This window comes from Pseudophryne corroboree, chromosome 5 (genome assembly GCF_028390025.1).
Source record: "Pseudophryne corroboree isolate aPseCor3 chromosome 5, aPseCor3.hap2, whole genome shotgun sequence".
In the NCBI taxonomy this organism is placed as follows: domain Eukaryota; kingdom Metazoa; phylum Chordata; class Amphibia; order Anura; family Myobatrachidae; genus Pseudophryne; species Pseudophryne corroboree.
Window position 1 is genome coordinate 732,527,345 of NC_086448.1, and position 18,688 is coordinate 732,546,032.

Consider the following 18,688-nt stretch of genomic DNA (forward strand, 5'->3'; position numbering starts at 1 on the left):
GTCAGGTCACTGGTCACAGTGGTCAGTCACACTGGCAGTGGCACTCTGGCAGCAAAAGTGTGCACTGTTTAATATGTACTCCTGGCTCCTGCTATAACCTATAACTGCTCCCCAGTCTCCCCCACAATTAAGCTGTGTGAGCACAGTCAGATATTATACATAGATGATGCAGCACACTGGGCTGAGCACAGATATGGTATGTGAGTGTGACTGAGTCACTGTGTATCGTTTTTTTCAGGCAGAGAACAAGAACAGAACGGATTATTAAATAATAATAAATTATAAAACTGCACTGGTGGTCAGGTCACTGGTCATCAGTCACTAGTATAACTCCTCCTAAGCTCCAGTAAGTAAATGAAGTGTCTCACTCTCACTCTCCTATCTATTTTAATTTCTAAACGGAGAGGACGCCAGCCACGTCCTCTCCCTATCAATCTCAATGCACGTGTGAAAATGGCCGCGACGCGCGGCTCCTTATATAGAATCCGAGTCTCGCGATAGAATCCGAGCCTCGCGAGAATCCGACAGCGTGATGATGACGTTCGGGCGCGCTCGGGTTAACCGAGCAAGGCGGGAAGATCCGAGTCGCTCGGACCCGTGTTAAAAAACATGAAGTTCGGGCGGGTTCGGATTCAGAGAAACCGAACCCGCTCATCTCTACTAATCGCTCCGTTGCGAGAAAAAAATAACGAGCGAACAACTCGGAATGACCCCCTATATACGAAGAGCTATGATGCAGCGACTGTGACTCATTTCTATGTTGGTAAAGTCGCTGCCTGGCGTCTTTATATACTGTGATTGGTGTTTCGCTGCATCTGCGATGCAACAATGCACAAAATGTAAAGAAAAAGACGGTGTGATACACTTTTTGGGGGATTCGGTATGATATACCAATGGACGGGATGCCGGCGGTCAGAATACCGGCAGCGGCATCCCAACCATCAGAATCCCGACAGGCTCCCAGAAAGTACACTAACCCTTCCCTTCCCCCTACCTTAACCCTCCCTTGTGGGGGACTAACCCTAACCCTCCCCAGTGGTGCCTAAACCTAACCCTTCCCTGCCCCCTACCTTAACCCTCTCTTGTTGGGAACTAACCCTAACCCTCCACGAAGGTGCCTAACCCTAACCCTCCCCTGCCCCCTACCTTAACCCTCTCTTGTTGGGAACTAACCCTAACCCTCCACGATGGTGCCTAACCCTAACCCTCCCGTGCCCCCTACCTTAACCCTCGCTTTTGGGGGACTAACCCTAACCCTCCCCGGTGGTGCCTAAACCTAACCCTCCCCTGCCCCCTACCTTAACCCTCTCTTGTTGGGAACTAACCCTCCCCGGTGGTGCCTAACCCTAACCCTCCCCTGCCCCCTACCCTAACCCTCCCTTGTGGGTGCCTAATCTAAATCCTTCCTGGTGGTGCCTAACCCTAACCCTCCCTGCTTGGTGCCTAACCCTAACCTACCCTTGTAAGTGCCTAATCCTACCTCCCCCCTCCCCCTCCCTCCCCGGTACCTAACCATCCCCGTCCAGTCCCTGCAGCCTAACCCCCTTCTAATGCCTAAACCTAACCTAAAAGTATGGGATTTTGACGCCGGCCTTATGCCGTTGTTCGGGATTCCGGCATCGGTATTTTGACCACCAGGATCCCGTCCGGCAGCATTTTAACTACATCCCCTTCTTGGAGTGGCTCGGCCATGCTGGATGTCTTGCACATATTGAGGCTAGGTGTATGAAGACACATGTATATCCCTGTGTCCCAATACAATATACTTGCTGTTATATTATTCTGCAAACCAGCGATCACTACATATTCAATAAGAATCACTGAAACATAAAATCTACAGTGCACTTCTCTAATTATCTTTGGGTTTTCTCTAGACCACTGTAAGATTGCAGGAAACATAATATTTCATTGCCAGTATAAATATATGGGTCAGCTCTATCCTTGCCAATGATCCAATCATTGATTGTAATATTACTGTGCCATCCTGGACTTGGAATGGAAAGTGTATTGTAAGTGATAAGCGACCTGTCAGCAGAAAGAGATGACAGCAGCCATTTTTTCTCCAAGTATACAGATGCCAGACATATAAAAAAGGATATTCTGAAGCATGCAAATCCCCAGAAAAGGACTTGCTCATCAATACTGGGCAGAAAATGAGCAAGTTCTGCTGAGTTTTATACAAACAGGAATAAAAATGCAAGTTAAGTTATGATAATGGAACATATTAATTTAAAGCATGTGTGTTTTCAGCTACTCCTAATCTTACTTCTATTAAGCAAAGTACATTTTATTTTCCCATAAGTCCACAGTCATTGCCAATCTAAACGCATTTTTTAGTCAGTTCCCAGGAGACCATAGTTCAGCCATGAAACAAGTGTAGTGTTTCACCTGGAAAATGCTCAGCCGGCACCTATCAATGCCTCTCAGTGGTCTGGTGCTTAGCGAGGGCACGGTTATACGGTAACACTTGTAATGCACAGAAGCGACCTGGGCTATGAATGCAGCTATGTGCTGTACAGTACACTAACACTACTCTGTAACATAAAGTATTTCATTAACACTTCCACATGTGACAAACTGGTTTCAGCCTGACAGCTCCTATAGAATATTTATACACCGATTATGCACAAATAGGCTTATGGAATTTCTGAATATTTTACTGGGAACTAAAGGCAAAGCGCTAGCAGAGTGTTCTCACTAACACACATATATTTATGTCATACTTGCCTACCTGACCCTCTCCATGAGGGAGAAAATGCTCTGTTCCTGGACTTTCCTGGTAATGTATGATTGTCATCACCTGTGGTGAGCTAGTTAATTGATAAGAAAGGTGTTTCACCACAGGTGATATCAATCATACATTACCAGGAAAGTCCAGGAACAGAGCATTTTCTCCCTCATGGAGAGGGTCAGGTAGGCATGTATGATTTATGTAATTGGAGGTAGTACTGCCCCCTTTATTATACTGCATGTATACCAGCACCAGAAGCAAGATACATTCACCTCACGGGTGGAGAATTGCATTACCTCCCAACTGTCCCATTTTTGGCGGGACAGTCCAGTTTTTCACGGTCTGTCCCGCTGCCCCATCCGCGGGTCGCAGTGTCCCGCTGGGGGGGGGCCAGTTGGGAGATCCCCTCTGTCACTCGCTGCTCTCAGTAGAGCAGCGGTGAATAGACGTCTATTCGCCGACAAAAGAGGGATCGCGGTGCCTGCCGTGAGGCCACACCCCTTACTGTGATGCCACGCCCCATTACCATGAGGCCACCCCTCCCATTTCAGATGTGCGTTATTGTCCCTCCTTAGCTGCTGAGGTATGGAATTGTTTTTCAATATTAAATGAATCTGGTCACCTAGCTGGCTGGCGTTTATTAGCTGTGATGCTAACTTGAGGAGAAATGTATCAAACCTTCTATAGAGGACAGGTAAAGTTACCCATAGCAACCAATCATTTTATAGAATGCAAAAGATAAGATACTGTATCTAGCAGCTGTTTAGTTGCTATAGGCAACTTGTCCTCTTTAGAAGGTATGATGCATCGTGCCCATAGGCCTGAATTAAGGTATATACTCACAGGTGAATAATAAATGGAACGTTGTCTTTGTTGATCCTCCAAATCTTGATCAATTGTATTCTATGATTATGCCAATGTTCAAGTACTCCTGGCATAGATCTGAGCAGCAGACTCCAACTCAGAATCAGCACCTAGGGTCTGCTGGGAATAGACTGCTGGGGGAATTTAGTGGCTCCTGGCTAAGGTTTGGTGTTAGTGAACTATGCATTTTATACTAATGATTGAGAGGTATATTTACTAAGCCTTGGACGGAGATAAAGTACCAGCCAATCAGCTCCCAACTGTCATTTTTCAATCACAGCTTGTGACATGACAGGAGCTGATTGGCTGGTACTTTATCTCCGTCCAAGGTTTAGTAAATAGACCCCATATATTGCTACTACACTCAGGGGCTAACTTAACGTAGAGGCACACTGGGCAGCTGCCCATAGCCCCACAATTCTAGGGGCCTTCGAGCAGGGCCGGGTGGTGGTCACACAATCCGAGCAGTGAGGCAGCATTCTCTAATTACCTCTAGCCAGCAGCCAGACAGTGAGGCTGGAGTTATCCACCAATCAGAGTGCTTACAGCCATTCACTGTATGGAAGCATGTGGAGGGATGGCACAGGACTGTAGGAGGGGCAAGTTATAACTTTTTTTTTTTTTAGTTCCAGTGAACGGGTGTGTAGCGGCCCCAGTGAATTTCTTTGCCCAGTGCCTACACTTACACTTCATTTAGAACAAAATATATTGTAGAGTTTATCAAAATGTGCCTCCTAAGTTACAATAAAATGACAGCCACCCTATTGTTGGAATATATATTATGCTAACGTTATTGAAAGTGGAGAACAGTTTCTGTACAGCCAGTTAGTTCAGCCTTTGTCTTTTGTGACAGACAATTGAACTGAAAGGCTAGTGAGAAATTCACTGTCATTATAATATGAAACAGCATTTTATGGGAATACAAAAAGCTAAAACAAAATTTAAAGTACAATTTCAGAGTCCTCAGATCATTTTTGCCCATTTATTTATTTATTTTTTCATTTGATGCTGAACGTGTGAAATGTATTTAGTCCTTTAAAACCAAACCTATCTACATATGGCATTAGCAACAGTAACACCTGCAAACTACTACAAAAGAATTCCCACAAGACTGTAGAAGCACAACAGTAAAGCAAACCAAACATTTAAATACAAGCGGATAATTACAGGTTCCACGTCCAAACCCTTATCACACTTGTGAAAAACTTGTATAGGCTGACTAGTTATCAGTTTTTTTTTATTAAATATATATATATATATATATATATATATATATACTCCTTCTCAAATCACGGCACTGGAGACCAATTTCATATGCAATAGAATTAATAGTGGTTTTTTGTACTTCAGTTAGGATATATATGTTTAATGTTAATGTCACTGTTTTGCTTTTTCTCTTTAATGTCTGTTTTATGTGTTTACTTTTGTTGTGGTCCCTGTCAGGCTTGTGCCATAGACCCCGGGTGAACCAGTTCCGGAGCTGCAGTATCAGTGACGCCCTGTTCTATAGACTGTGGGGCTGGTGACGCGCAAGCACAGTGTTACCTAGCAACATGAGGTCAAGAGCGGAAACGGAAGTGAGAGCAGCGGTGATGAACGGGAACCAGGGGGACGGCGGCGGTGCTAGACGGGACCTCCACAGGTATTTAAATGTATGTATTGTCATTTGTATTTTGTTCTTGTATGGTACTGAGGAAGGAGCAGAAGCTCTGAAACGTGCGTCTACCTACAATACAAGCTTTCTATTGCATATGAAATTGGTCTCCAGTGCCGTGATTTGAGAAGGAGTGTATGCAGTTTCTACACTGGCACGGGACACATCATTGATTATAACTCAGAGTGACGGCTGCTATGGACTAGTATGTATGCAGGCTCATTATGAGCAGCTGTTGGCAAGGCACCTATTACCATTGATTTATATGTGCTAATATCTGTGAACAAAGAAGCGCACTTCAGACGCTGTGGAGAATTGTGCAGGACTGATTATTGTGCTATCTGAGTGTGCTGCAGGCAGGCTTGGCTGACACTGGGTGGAATACACAAAGACGGCTGTGGGGTAAGGTGGATCATACCTGAGACGATCATTTAGTATATTTCCATCGAGAGTTTTCATCAGTAATTCAGCTTGGGTACAAGATGGAACAAGAACCCCAAAGATCCCAGGACCCCCCGGGGTGCATCGTGATGCAGCCAGTGAATCCCAGTGAAACATTCAGTTTTACTGCAGCCCAGATAGAAAGTATTTTATCCAAAGAAACCATACCTATTAAGGATCAAACCATGAAAGCTGAGGATTACGTGTTCCAGGTTATGCGATTGAAGCGTCGGGAAATCGACTATGTGTTACACAGTATTTCGCTGTCCGAATATTACAGGGAACACAAAATCCCTCGCGGATTCCGTGTGCGGAATGTACCAACCATAGGTAGACAGAACCCTGATTTTGTCAGAAAATGGTTGGGGATTCTCAACCGTTGTAGTTTCGACCTGATGATCCTTGTGATTGAAGAGGCGAACAGAGAACTTGAGTTAACACGTACTAAAATCACAAACCTGGAACGTGAGAATAAGAAAGTACTAGAAAAAGATAGCTCACAGGATTGGATATCTAAAATTGATAAACAATGTGACCAATACAGACGTGAGCTCTTGAAATTCAAAAGAAACAAGAAGGCAATGGTGGACCAGGATTATGAGGAGAACAAGGTGTACAGGTGGCTCACTGGCGCAGAGCCTGACAGGAATTCCAGGTCGTCCATGAGAAGACGACCTTGGCAGAACCCTAGACGGAAGGGTGAAAAGAGCGGAATTTCGAGTAGTGATAGCGAATTCGCTTTTTCAGAATCAGAAGACACTCCCACCCAGAGTGGGGCCCCTTTAGGACAAAGAGCCCAGGATGGGGCCAGGGGCTCAGGAAATCTGCCACCCGCAGGGGTGGCCAGAACAAAAGGAATACGAGCAGTCACACTCAAGAAGAACACCTAATATTTAATCTCTCTAAAAGATCCCTGTCCGCCTTAGAAATTCAAGTGCTAAATAAGGGACTAAGTTTCGTACCCACCAATAATCATGATCCGTTCAATTGGTCGCGTGATTTATACAATTTCTCACGAAAACTGCGGCTCAAAGAATATTTCCAGAACTCAACACCTGTAACAGCGAACTCTGTCTTTGAGTCTTTCCTGCATAATAGGTCCAGGTCTAGGTTTGACCCTCCATCTCACAACGCTTCCATTAGAACGTTCAGCCGTTTGATGGACAACTCTGTGAATAGATACCTAGCAGCACCTGCTAGAATCGAATTCAACCTTTCCACAGCGGAACGTGAAGCGGTCAACCAGTTATCTTCGTATCAGGACATTGTGATCAGGCCCGCCGATAAAGGCGGGGCCATAGTGATTCTGGACCTGGACTATTATAGAAAAGAGATACAAGTACAACTGTCGGAAGCTGGAGTTTATCAAAAACTCAGAAATAATCCGGTTCAGGAATATCAGAAAGAGCTGATGGATATCCTACTAAAAGCTAAAGATGAAGGCCTACTTCCTGACAAAGTCCACAAAGCACTATGTATCAAACACCCTAAGAATCCAGTGCTTTACACACTGCCCAAACTTCACAAACATGACACCCTGCCGCCTGGCAGACCGATAATTTCTGCAAGGGATTCATTGTATCAACCAGTGGCACAACTGCTGGATAGTATCTTACAACCATTATTGCAGACTGAAGAGACGTTTCTAAAAGACACGACCTCATTTCTACTCAAGTTAGATGCGCTCCGGGACATTCCGCCTAATGCTTTGCTATGCTGTCTGGACGTTAAGAGCTTATATACGTCAATTCCTCATCATGAGGGAATGCGGGCCATGAAGGCATTTCTTGACAGGAATCTGGCTCCCAATGTATTTAATCATGACCTATTTCTGACCTTACTAGAGCTTACGCTATACCGCAATTATTTCCTGTTCGACGGTGAATTTTATTTGCAGCTGCGAGGGTGCGCGATGGGATCATCGGTAGCACCCTCGTATGCTAATGTGTATATGTTCGACCAGGAACAGAAATTGTTTTTTAATAACCCTGCGGTGAAAAGTAAGATACTCATGTATACTCGATACATTGACGACGTGTTCCTAGTGTGGGGAGGTGATCTGTTAACTTTTGAGGCCCTCATGTTGGAGATCAATAATGCATCATCTCCAATTAAGTTTACATACTCATGTGATAACAAGGTAGCTAATTTCTTAGATGTTAAAGTGATGCTAGAAGAAGGGGTTTTACAGTCAGAAATATATTCTAAACCCACGGATCGCAACACATTGCTGATCGCCTCTAGCCACCACCCTCCTGCACTAAAGAGGGGGCTACCAGTATCACAAATGATGCGCGTGGCACGCATCACTAGTGATCAGAGTAAAGTACCTCAACTTTTGGATGAAATGGTTTCAAAATTTGAGCGTCGAGGGTATGATAGACATCTATTGCAGACACAAAAACAGAAAGTATTGGGTATGTCCCGTAGTGATTTGCTTACATCAAATAAGAACAAAGAAAGTACCATCCTCCCTTGGAGCAGTGATTTTTCGGTAGCCAGCCCCATTATACATAGGGCCTCTAAGGCCCTTTGGCCTATTGTAGCATCAGATCCTGAACTCCCTAGTTTTAGGGAAATTAGACCAGTTGCAGCGTTCAGGAGAGGGCGAAATTTAAGGGACCGACTGGTACGTACGGACATAACAGGCATGGGCATGGGTGATGCACCCAATGTCTATCGCAAGGCTCCCGGTTGTTATAGATGCCCCAAATGTGCTACATGTCGCTACATGGTGGTGTGCAAAGATTTCAAGCACCCACACATCAATGACAAAAAATATGACATTAGATACGTCATTACATGTAGCACTTCGTTTGTGGTATATATTATAGTCTGTCCATGTGGTCTGTACTACATAGGCCAGACAGTACGTAAGCTTAGCGAGAGGATGGCAGCCCACAGGTCTGCTATCAAGCTCACTCTTGAGGGTAAGGTAATAGACCAACCTGTGGCGCGCCATTTTAAACAAGCAGGCCATAAACTAAGCGATTTAAGCTATTTTGGCATAGACCATGTCCCACTTACTTTGCGGGGAGGCGACAGGGCTAAATGGTTGTTGGAAAAGGAATCAAGATGGATTCTGAGACTTAACACATTCACCCCTTTTGGTCTGAATGACAAGATAAATTGGAATGTTATGTAGCGGCAGCACAGCACTTTATTGTTGAGAGAGTATATGCCCCGCAGGTAGAACTCACTGGGGTACATGGTTCCGAGTGAGCGATGTTTTGGGTAACAGTGCCGTGAGATAGTTTCCTTAGTTACCTATGCATTCTCAACTGATCCTTAATTAATAGTGTTTTTTTGTACTTCAGTTAGGATATATATGTTTAATGTTAATGTCACTGTTTTGCTTTTTCTCTTTAATGTCTGTTTTATGTGTTTACTTTTGTTGTGGTCCCTGTCAGGCTTGTGCCATAGACCCCGGGTGAACCAGTTCCGGAGCAGCAGTATCAGTGACGCCCTGTTCTATAGACTGTGGGGCTGGTGACGCGCAAGCACAGTGTTACCTAGCAACATGAGGTCAAGAGCGGAAACGGAAGTGAGAGCAGCGGTGATGAACGGGAACCAGGGGGACGGCGGCGGTGCTGGACGGGACCTCCACAGGTATTTAAATGTATGTATTGTCATTTGTATTTTGTTCTTGTATGGTACTGAGGAAGGAGCAGAAGCTCTGAAACGTGCGTCTACCTACAATACAAGCTTTCTATTGCATATGAAATTGGTCTCCAGTGCCGTGATTTGAGAAGGAGTGTATGCAGTTTCTACACTGGCACGGGACACATCATTGATTATAACTCAGAGTGCCGGCTGCTATGGACTAGTATATATATATATATATATATATAATATAGCAATAGCTTGGCACTCCGGATAAGATAGGCATATGCAGGGTGCCCTCCCCAACGGATAGACAGTCAACTAGTTTCTTATAAATAAGAAAAGGGCGGCACTCCAGTAAACATGTGAAAAAAGTTCTTTAGTAGATACTCATCTGTGTCGTCGTCAACGTTTCAAGGCTCGCAGGCCTTTTCGTCAGGACGTATGTGACAGTGTCAAGTACACGAGATACATAGATGATCTCTTCCTGATCTGGACTGGATCAGAAAGTGAACTGGTACAACTTATTGAGGGGATTAATGCCCTAGAACATCCAGTGAAGTTTACATTTCAATATAGCTGCGAGAAGATCCACTATTTGGACGTAACTGTCAGGATTGAGAATGGAGCTATCTCTACAGAATTGTACCATAAGAACACGGATCGCAACACTTTATTACACTACGGTAGTTGCCATCCGCCTTCTTTAAAGAAAGCGCTTCCTAAGACACAAATGCTGAGGGCAGCTAGAATTACGAGTGACATTAGCACATTGGAGCCAGCCTTAAACCGAGTTCAAGAGAAGTTTGCCCAAAGGGGTTACCCCATCTCTCTCTTAGAGGAGTCTAAACGACAGGTACTAAATACCCCCAGGAAGGATCTTTTGGTGTCTGGTACTCCAAAAGTAAAACCAGATAGGATTCCATTGATAACAGAATATACGTTGGCAAGCCAGGTTTTACCGAGAGCAACAAAGGCATTATGGCCTATTGTGAGTGGGGACAATGAGTTGCCAATATTTAAGAACAAATCCCTTATGCCAAGCTTTAGAAGAGGTAGGAACCTCAGGGATATATTGGTTAAGTCCAATATAGAATATACACCTAGTTTAGGTAAAAAAAATCCTTTCTGATTCAGAAGAAAAAACCGGGGTGCTATAGGTGCATTTCATCATTTCATGCACCACATGTAATTATTTAGAACCAGGGCCTTACTTTAAACACCCCCGCACTGGGCATAAATTTAAGATCAATCATGTGCTGACATGCACATCACAATATGTGATTTACATCATTATTTGCCCATGCGGGCTTTATTATGTGGGTCAGACAACACGCACTTTTAGAGAGAGGATGGCCTTTCACCGATCGGCTATAAAGGCCGCATTGGAGGACAAGGACTGTGACCAACCGGTGGCGCGTCACTTTAGAGAGGCCCGACATCCATTGACAGCCTTAAAATATAAGATAATAGATCACGTCCCCCTCGATGTACGAGGGGGTGACCGTAAGAAACGTTTGAGTCAATGTGAATCCAAATGGATTCACATTCTTGATACAATATCTCCTAGAGGTCTAAACGAGAAAATTTCATGGAGTATTTTTCTATAGAAAAAGGCGGCGGTCCTGGCACACGAGTGTCACAGACTTGTAGGATGATTATTGTATAGAGACCAGCTGTGCCAGGACCAATTAGGAATAACTTTTTCATAAGTGAATATATATATGAAAAAGACTATATCAAATCTTACCATATATTTTCTGAATTCCCTGTAAGTCATCGGTAGGTAGCTTGAAGTTGTCGGTTTCCATATACTGGTAAAATGGAGCCATGATTGCCGTTGGGTCATTGGAGTGTTCCAGTCCTAATGCATGACCCAATTCATGTACTGCCACCAGAAATAGGTCATTTCCTGCGGAACAAAATTAATGAGAACACTTTGTCAAAGAATATAATCAATAATGTAATTACATACACAAGCAATTCAAATACTACTTAATTAATTCAAGAAAGAGTTGGAAGAGAAAGAAACGATTTATCTTGTAATTGCCCTAATAGGGAAGCAGGTGTGAAAAATCATTTCACTTTATTGTCACTAATTGTTTACATTATTGGGATAACCTACAAGAAGCCATCCCGTACATTCTAACACTCTTTCATTTATGAGGTTATATCATTTTGTTTAGTAAATGGGTAGCTCTACACATACAGTATGCATACATCACTGTTAACACAAGTAGAAATACCATGACATATTTTCATTATTATAATGTCTCATTTGACAGTTCAGTACACTGTGGTTGCAAGTGATGTCAATTTAACTGGCAATCAAAAGTTTTGAGGGACCTGCAGTTCATGAGAGCAAAGCTGACCGCACAGTTAGATCCATCTATGTACCTGGCAGTTTTCCCTCAGAGAGGCCAACAAAGTGGACACATTTGAAGACTGAATGCACAATGAACAGCTAAAGTTTAATCAATTGTTAAAGGTCCCAAATACAAAAGCAGGTCAATAAATTATTCTAGAGTCAATAAAATGTCTTCCCTGTGAAGTTTGCAAGCATCTGTGCTGAGCCATGTATATCTTTCAATTCTGGACTGTTAGTGCTCCTTAAGGACCAGGTTTGGGAACCACTGATATCGATTACTGGCCCTCTGTAGCCAACACACTAAACAATAATTAGGTAATTAGGTCATAATACTCCCTTCTCTGAGATCTTGGACGTAGAGCCATGCGCAACCCACTCAGCAAGGGTAGCAGTGGAGGGAGGCGCAGGGCTGTGGAGACGCTCTCCCTGCTCTGCTACCCTGCTGTTGCTGCTGCGCCTGTCACAATGTACGTGTATGACAGGCATCCGCTCAGGCAGCGGGAAGCACGGCTCTTAGTGTCAGGTCCTTCCAGCTCCCTCCTCCAGGGCCGGTGCAAGGTTTCCCAGCACCCTAGGCAAATCATCAGCAAACCCCCCCCCCCCCAAAAAAAAAAAATATATGTATAATAATAATAATTTTATATATATATATATATATATATATATATGTGTGTAAATGATAAAATAAAAAAATAAATACATGCCACGGGAGTGCCGGGTACCTTTGCTGTATATATATATATATATATATATAAATCGGGGTTCCACTATCAGTGGAGGGGCACTCTCAATAGAACCACAAACATCAGTGTCAAAAAAGTTCATAATCTTTAATAGTTGGATCATTTCGTTCACCAACGCGCCTTCAATCGACGTTTTGACCCTGCACATGGGTCTTTTTCAAGATAGGCTGGTTTAGTGATAACTTGAAGAATTCACATATACATATAATAGATCATCAATTGAGCTCTGTAAAAGACACAAAACACATCGAGAATACACTTAATGCCTCCCAGGTCCCATCGCTGCATAAAGTCAATTACTAGGCACTCAATATGTGCGGGGGACAGCAACCCTTAACTCATGTGAATATAAACAGACAACTGCCAGTGCTCACCCATGCCGGGATATCAACACACAACAACAGTGTTTTTGGGTCAACCACCCCCCATCATCCAGGTAAATATATAAAGTAGTTTACATACATACATAGACACACATACATTAGCACATACATGCATACACACAGAGTATAGACATACATACACATATTGCAGAGACAAACACACACCCAAATAACAAAAGGCACAGACCACACCGCGCTCACCTCCCCACCCTTCCCGTCGGCTGGGAGATAGTCATTGACTCACCGTTACCCGGGCTTCGCTACCCTGCGCTCACCCGGCTCTGTCACAAAGCCCCACAGATGATTACTGCTGAGAGGAGCTGCGCGCTTCTGCTGCAGCTCCCCCTAATTGCAACTAGCGGCTGCCGCAGCAGCGATTTCCACCATTAAAAAAAAACCGGGGACGGCACCTTCACCCAGGGACGACAGGAAAGGACTTACTCCACTAACTGCAGATCCGTCCCCTGTACAGCCCCGACCAGCAGCAGCTCATCAGTCAGCCTGGCTCCTCCTGATCACCGACGGCTGCCTGCTAAAAATATGTGCCTGGCACTCTGACCCCCTCCTCCTGTCCCGCACCTTCTGCTCTTCCAATTGCCGCCGTTCTGGTCGCGATGCGAGGGATGACGGATGTGCCGTTAGGGGAAGAAGTCCTTACCTCCCTGGGTGAATGTGACGCCCCCGGACATCGGGGCGGGTATGAGAAGGGAGGGGGAGTGAGCGACGCAGCAGTAAAGGAGCAGGAGGGAAGACACCTGGTGAGCCGGGACGCGGTGGCCTTACTTTTTTTTATTTTTTTTATTCAGCACCGCCCTTAAAGTGCCGGCGCCCATAGGCAGCTGCCTAAAGCTGCCTAGTGGTAGCGCCGACCCTGCCCTCCTCTCTCCTTCCCCCATGCACCTGTCAAGCTCTATGACAGGCAGCGGCACCTTCAAGCTGATCTCCCATATACGTACCACACACTCCCCCCTCTCTCCCCTCCTGTGGACATATGTGTAAGGGGCATTACTTCTGAGGGCATTTTGTGTGGCACTACTACTGTGGGTGTTAAGTGTAAGTGCCACTACTACTGTGGCCATTATGTGTGGCACTACTACTGTGGACATTATGTGTGGCACTACTACTGTGGGCATTATGTGCAAGGGGCACTACTGCTGTGGGCATTATGTGTGGCACTACTACTGTGGGCATTATGTGTGGCACTACTACTGTGGGCATTATGTGAGGAACTAATATTGTGGGCATTATGTGTAGCACTGCTACTGTGGGCATTATGTGTGGCACTACTACTGTGGGAGTTTAGTGTAAGGTGCTCTCCTGTGGGCATTATGTGTGGCACAACTACTGTAGGAGTTATGTGTAAGGGGCACTTCTACTGTGGGCATTAAGTGTGGCATTACTTCTGTGGGCATTATGCGTGGCACCACTACTGTGGGCATTATGTGTGGCACTACGTCTGTGGGCATTATGTGTGGCACTACTACTGTGGGCATTATGTGTGGCACTACTTCTGTTGTCATTATGTGTGGCACTACTACTGTGGGCATTATGTATGGCACTATTACTGTAGGCATTGTGTTTAAGGGCACTACTACTGTGGACATTATGTGTATAAAGGACACTACTGAAGGTGTTGTGTATGAGGCACTACTGTGTAGCGTAACGTGTATAAGAGGCACTACTGTGTAGCTTAACGTTATGTAGGGGCACTACTGTGTGTCGTAACGTGAATTAGAGGCATTACTATGTGGTGCAGTGTAAATCAGGGGCACTATGTGCTGTGCAATGTAAATAAGATTGTGTTACTGTGTGGCATAATTTGATTTAGGTATACTATTGTGTGGCAACGCCCCTTCCTTGTGAGACTGCACCCCTCACTAGGAATATTGTTTTTAATTTTTAACTCTTCGCAAATTTTTACAGACAGAAGCAGGTGTCAAACTCGCACATAGTAATCAAACTCGCTTTACAAGGTGCATGTTTACATAGGGAAAAAGTTACATGGACTAGCACACTGTAATAGCTTCAAACTCACAATTTCGGAGGCTGTTATACTGGCCAAGTTCTGGGACAAACACTTTTTAATGTGCAAGAAGGTGCGAGTTTGTGCCGCACATAAAACTTGCACCCTATTACATTTGGCCCTCAGTCTCACTTATTTGTAATCTTGTCTAGTAAGATTCCAAATAAGTGAGACTCGTTCTGTTTTTATCATTTTGTTTTCTTTTTTTTTTTAAGTGTTTGTATTTAGTATCTGACTGTTTAGTGGCAAAAGCCTAGTCAAATGTATTTTATATTAAATTAGCAATTTTCTGCATAACGGTGTGATTGCATCACACCATTGTGGCCCCACTATATAATGCAGAGAGTACCAGCATTACAAAGTGGGGGCTTGTAGCTACGATGACACAGGGGGTAATCCAGATCTGATCGTAGATGTGCTAAATTTAGCACAGCTACGATCATTTACTCTGACATGTTGGGGGACGCCCAGAACAGGGCTAGTCCACCCCGCATGTCAGCCCCCCCCCTCCCCCCCCCCCCCGCACAGGTGCAAAGGCATAGTATGGCGGCAATGCTGTTGCAAATGGTGAGTAGCTCCCTGTCTGCACAGCTCATATGCGCTGGCAAGCCGCTACCCGCGCATCCCGGGTCGCAGCGGCTGCGTGCGACATCACGCACCCGCCGCTTCCCGCCCCCCGACGGTCCGGACAAGCATCTGTTGTCTGGACCGCGCTTCCCAACGGCGTTCTAATGACGTTGGCACAACCCTCCCCCACCCCGCGATCGTCCCTGCCTGTCAATTAGGCAGAGGCGATTGCAGCCCAGAGATGCTATTAGCATCTCACTGGGCTCCCGGGGTGCTCACGCACAGTGCGGCCGCTGCGCATGCGCGCTCCACAAAAGGATTCAGACTACGATTGCTGCAGTCTGAATTAGCCCCACAGTTCAGCATGAATCACGTCATCAACCGCCCAGACCGCCAGTTTTACTTAAAAGTGGGTGGTGCCAGGCGGACTCCGTGCATCTCCAGGAGACTCAATGCGGCAATAGAGCCACCCGAGATTTGGGATCTTACCGGCCATTCTGGGAGAATAGGCAAGTATGGTTCCAAGACATATTTGTACCTTACATACTGTACAATTTAGAATAAGAGAAATTTCTTTCACACCTAAACTAATGTAGTGGAGAATTGTAATTTTCGTAAAGTAAGTAAAGATGTAGGTTCTTCATTAGACAAAGTACTGGTCATACAGCGTAATAGTTATCCACATTTATATACACTATAGTCAGGGCTGGAGATTATCTAGTATTGTGTAAGGTAAAAGTGGCCATTGTATGAGTTAAGTCAATGGGGGTAATTCCAAGTTGATCACAGCAGGATTTTTGTTAGCAATTGGGCAAAACCATGTGCACTGCAGGGGAGGCAGAAATAACATGTGCAGAGAGAGTTAGATTTGGGTGGGGTGTGTTCAATCTGCAATCTAATTTGCAGTGTAAAAAAAAAAGCAGCCAGTATTTACCCTGCACAGAAATAAAATGACCCACCTAAATCTAACTCTTTCTGCACATGTTATATCTGCCTCCCCTGCAGTGCACATGGCTTTGCCCAATTGCTATCAAAAATCCTGCTGCGATCAACTTGGAATTACCCCCAATATTCAGGAGAAAGCAGCTATTATGTTAGTTAAATACAGCCAGGTGCATTGCCCTATGTCCACTTCTCAGATAACAGTTTGGCAACAAAACTAATTGCATTCAATCCACATTAGCGCCAGTAATTATGGGAATGGCTGTCGTTTCCTCCAGGTGCTGTCGTGCCTGTACTGTGCATCTTACAGAAAAAGATTGTGGAAAGAAGGAAGTCCTTGCCCAGACTCTTCAAACAGAGTTATAGCGCTTGGCATTGTTACACAAATCATAACAAAAGCTATTTCAAGGCCAGGCAATGGCAAGTCTGTTATTATTTCTTAAACGTCAGTACAGCTGCTGGTTATTATCCCTGAGCTGTATCATGTCAGTGGGAAACCAGAGCTTACCAGGCAGATGCTGTGCCGGTCTCACTGCTCTATCCCCAGAACTTGCCACTTTAGTTTATACTGTATATGAATTCCAATGGGCTCTGTTGTAAATACAGAAGATGTATACACTGGGACTTCTTGTGACTTTAAAAGGCAGAACTACTAACAGGGGTCACTGGCTTTATGTCAGATGTAACTGGTTAAGAACAGCAACTTGTAAACTATAACATTTCATTCTATACATAGTAATTTAGGCAATAAACAGATGTGTGCTCGCATCAAAATACATGTCTTCACCAGTGTTATTAATGTTATTACAATGCAGGTAAATGGGGTGACATTGGAACCCATGCAATCCAGAGTCACAGCACCCATTGGCCAGGGGTGTAAGAACCATGGGGGCAGTGGGTGTGGTATGGAAGGTAGACAGTAACTATGTTGACAGTGTCTAGGTCGACCACTATTGGTCGTCAGTAACTAGGTCGACAGGGTGTCTAGGTCGACAGGTTCTAGGTCAACAGGTCAAAAGGTCGACATGAGTTTTTTATGGGAGGTTTGTGTCGTTTTCTTCGTAGAGTGACCGGGAACCCCAATTAGTGCACCGTGTCCGCTCGCCATGCTTCGGGCAGATTACCGTCCCCAATTGTAGTCCACGTGGATCGTTAAGTATGAAAAGGTTCAAAAAAAGAAAAATAATTGTGAAAAACTCATGTCGACCTTTTGACCTAGAACATGTAGAGCTAGAGACCCTGTCGACCTAGTTACTGTCGACAGGGGCGGATCCAGGAAAAAATGACAGGGGGGGCACCTTGAGCATGCCGAAGGCGTGCGGTCCTATGAAGGTGCGTGCGGCCTCACAACAAGGGCATGACCTAGCAACAAGGGTCATAGCCTCAAAGGGAACATCGTATTCGTAAGACGGGAAGAGGGTGACAGTTTGGAGAGGCAGCGGGTGACAGGAGAGAGAGGGTGATGGCTTTATAGTGACGCAGGGGAGAGGCAGTGGATGAAGGAAACATAGTGGGAGACAGAGAGGCAGTGGGTGACAGAGAGAGGGTGACAGTGAGAGGCAGAGTGGGTAACACCGGGGAAAGGGTGACGAGAAAAAGTGGGTGATGCCAGGGGGAGGTGGCAGTGGGTAACAAGGAGAGGGGGACAGGGAGAGGCAGTGGGTACCTAAGGTCTCTGTAGGAGTAGGAGGGAGTAGTGAGACATTTGTAGTGAGGTTTACAGAGGCATGAAGGGAAAGATTCACTGGGGAAACAAACATTATACACACGGTATGAGCCGAAATTCACATTATAGCACATAGTATGAGACAAAATTCACATTATAGCACACGGTATGAGCCGAAATTCACATTATACCATATGGTATGAGCCGAAATTCACATTATACCACACAGTATGAGCCTAAATTCACATTATACCACACGGTATGAGCTGAAATTCACATTATAGCACACAATATGAGCCAAGATTCACATTATACCACACGGTTTGAGCCGAAATTCACATTATAGCACACGGTATGAGACGAAATTCACATTATAGCACACGGTATGAGCTGATATTCACATTATAGCACATGGTATGAGCCAAAATTCACGTTATGCCACAAGGTATGCATACACATATACTGTTTTTCCTTAATACAAACAGTATATGTTTCCAAGCAACATATACTGTTTATACCTAAAGATGAACTGACCTCCTCTGCAAACTTCAGATGGCGGCAATGGGGAGGCAGGGAGCGGGCCACCCACTCAGATGGGTCTCCTCTGCTCTATGCTTCACGCGGTAGTGGCGACTGGCGAGCGTCCTGCCCCAGCAGGGCCGGATTAAGGTTTGAAGGGGCCCTTGGGCAACAAACTTGTAGG

General features: G+C 44.9%; 1 protein-coding gene across 2 annotated transcripts in view; it reads right to left on the reverse strand.

Annotated features, from left to right (window-relative positions):
* Positions 1–18,688, reverse strand: part of MMP16 (matrix metallopeptidase 16) — a 363,579-nt gene that overhangs the window by 103,693 nt on the left and 241,198 nt on the right. For both annotated transcript variants that reach the window (XM_063924066.1, XM_063924065.1), the window contains one exon: positions 11,044–11,205. In XM_063924066.1, the coding sequence (XP_063780136.1) occupies positions 11,044–11,205 (162 nt within the window). The remainder of the gene's footprint in view (positions 1–11,043; positions 11,206–18,688) is intronic.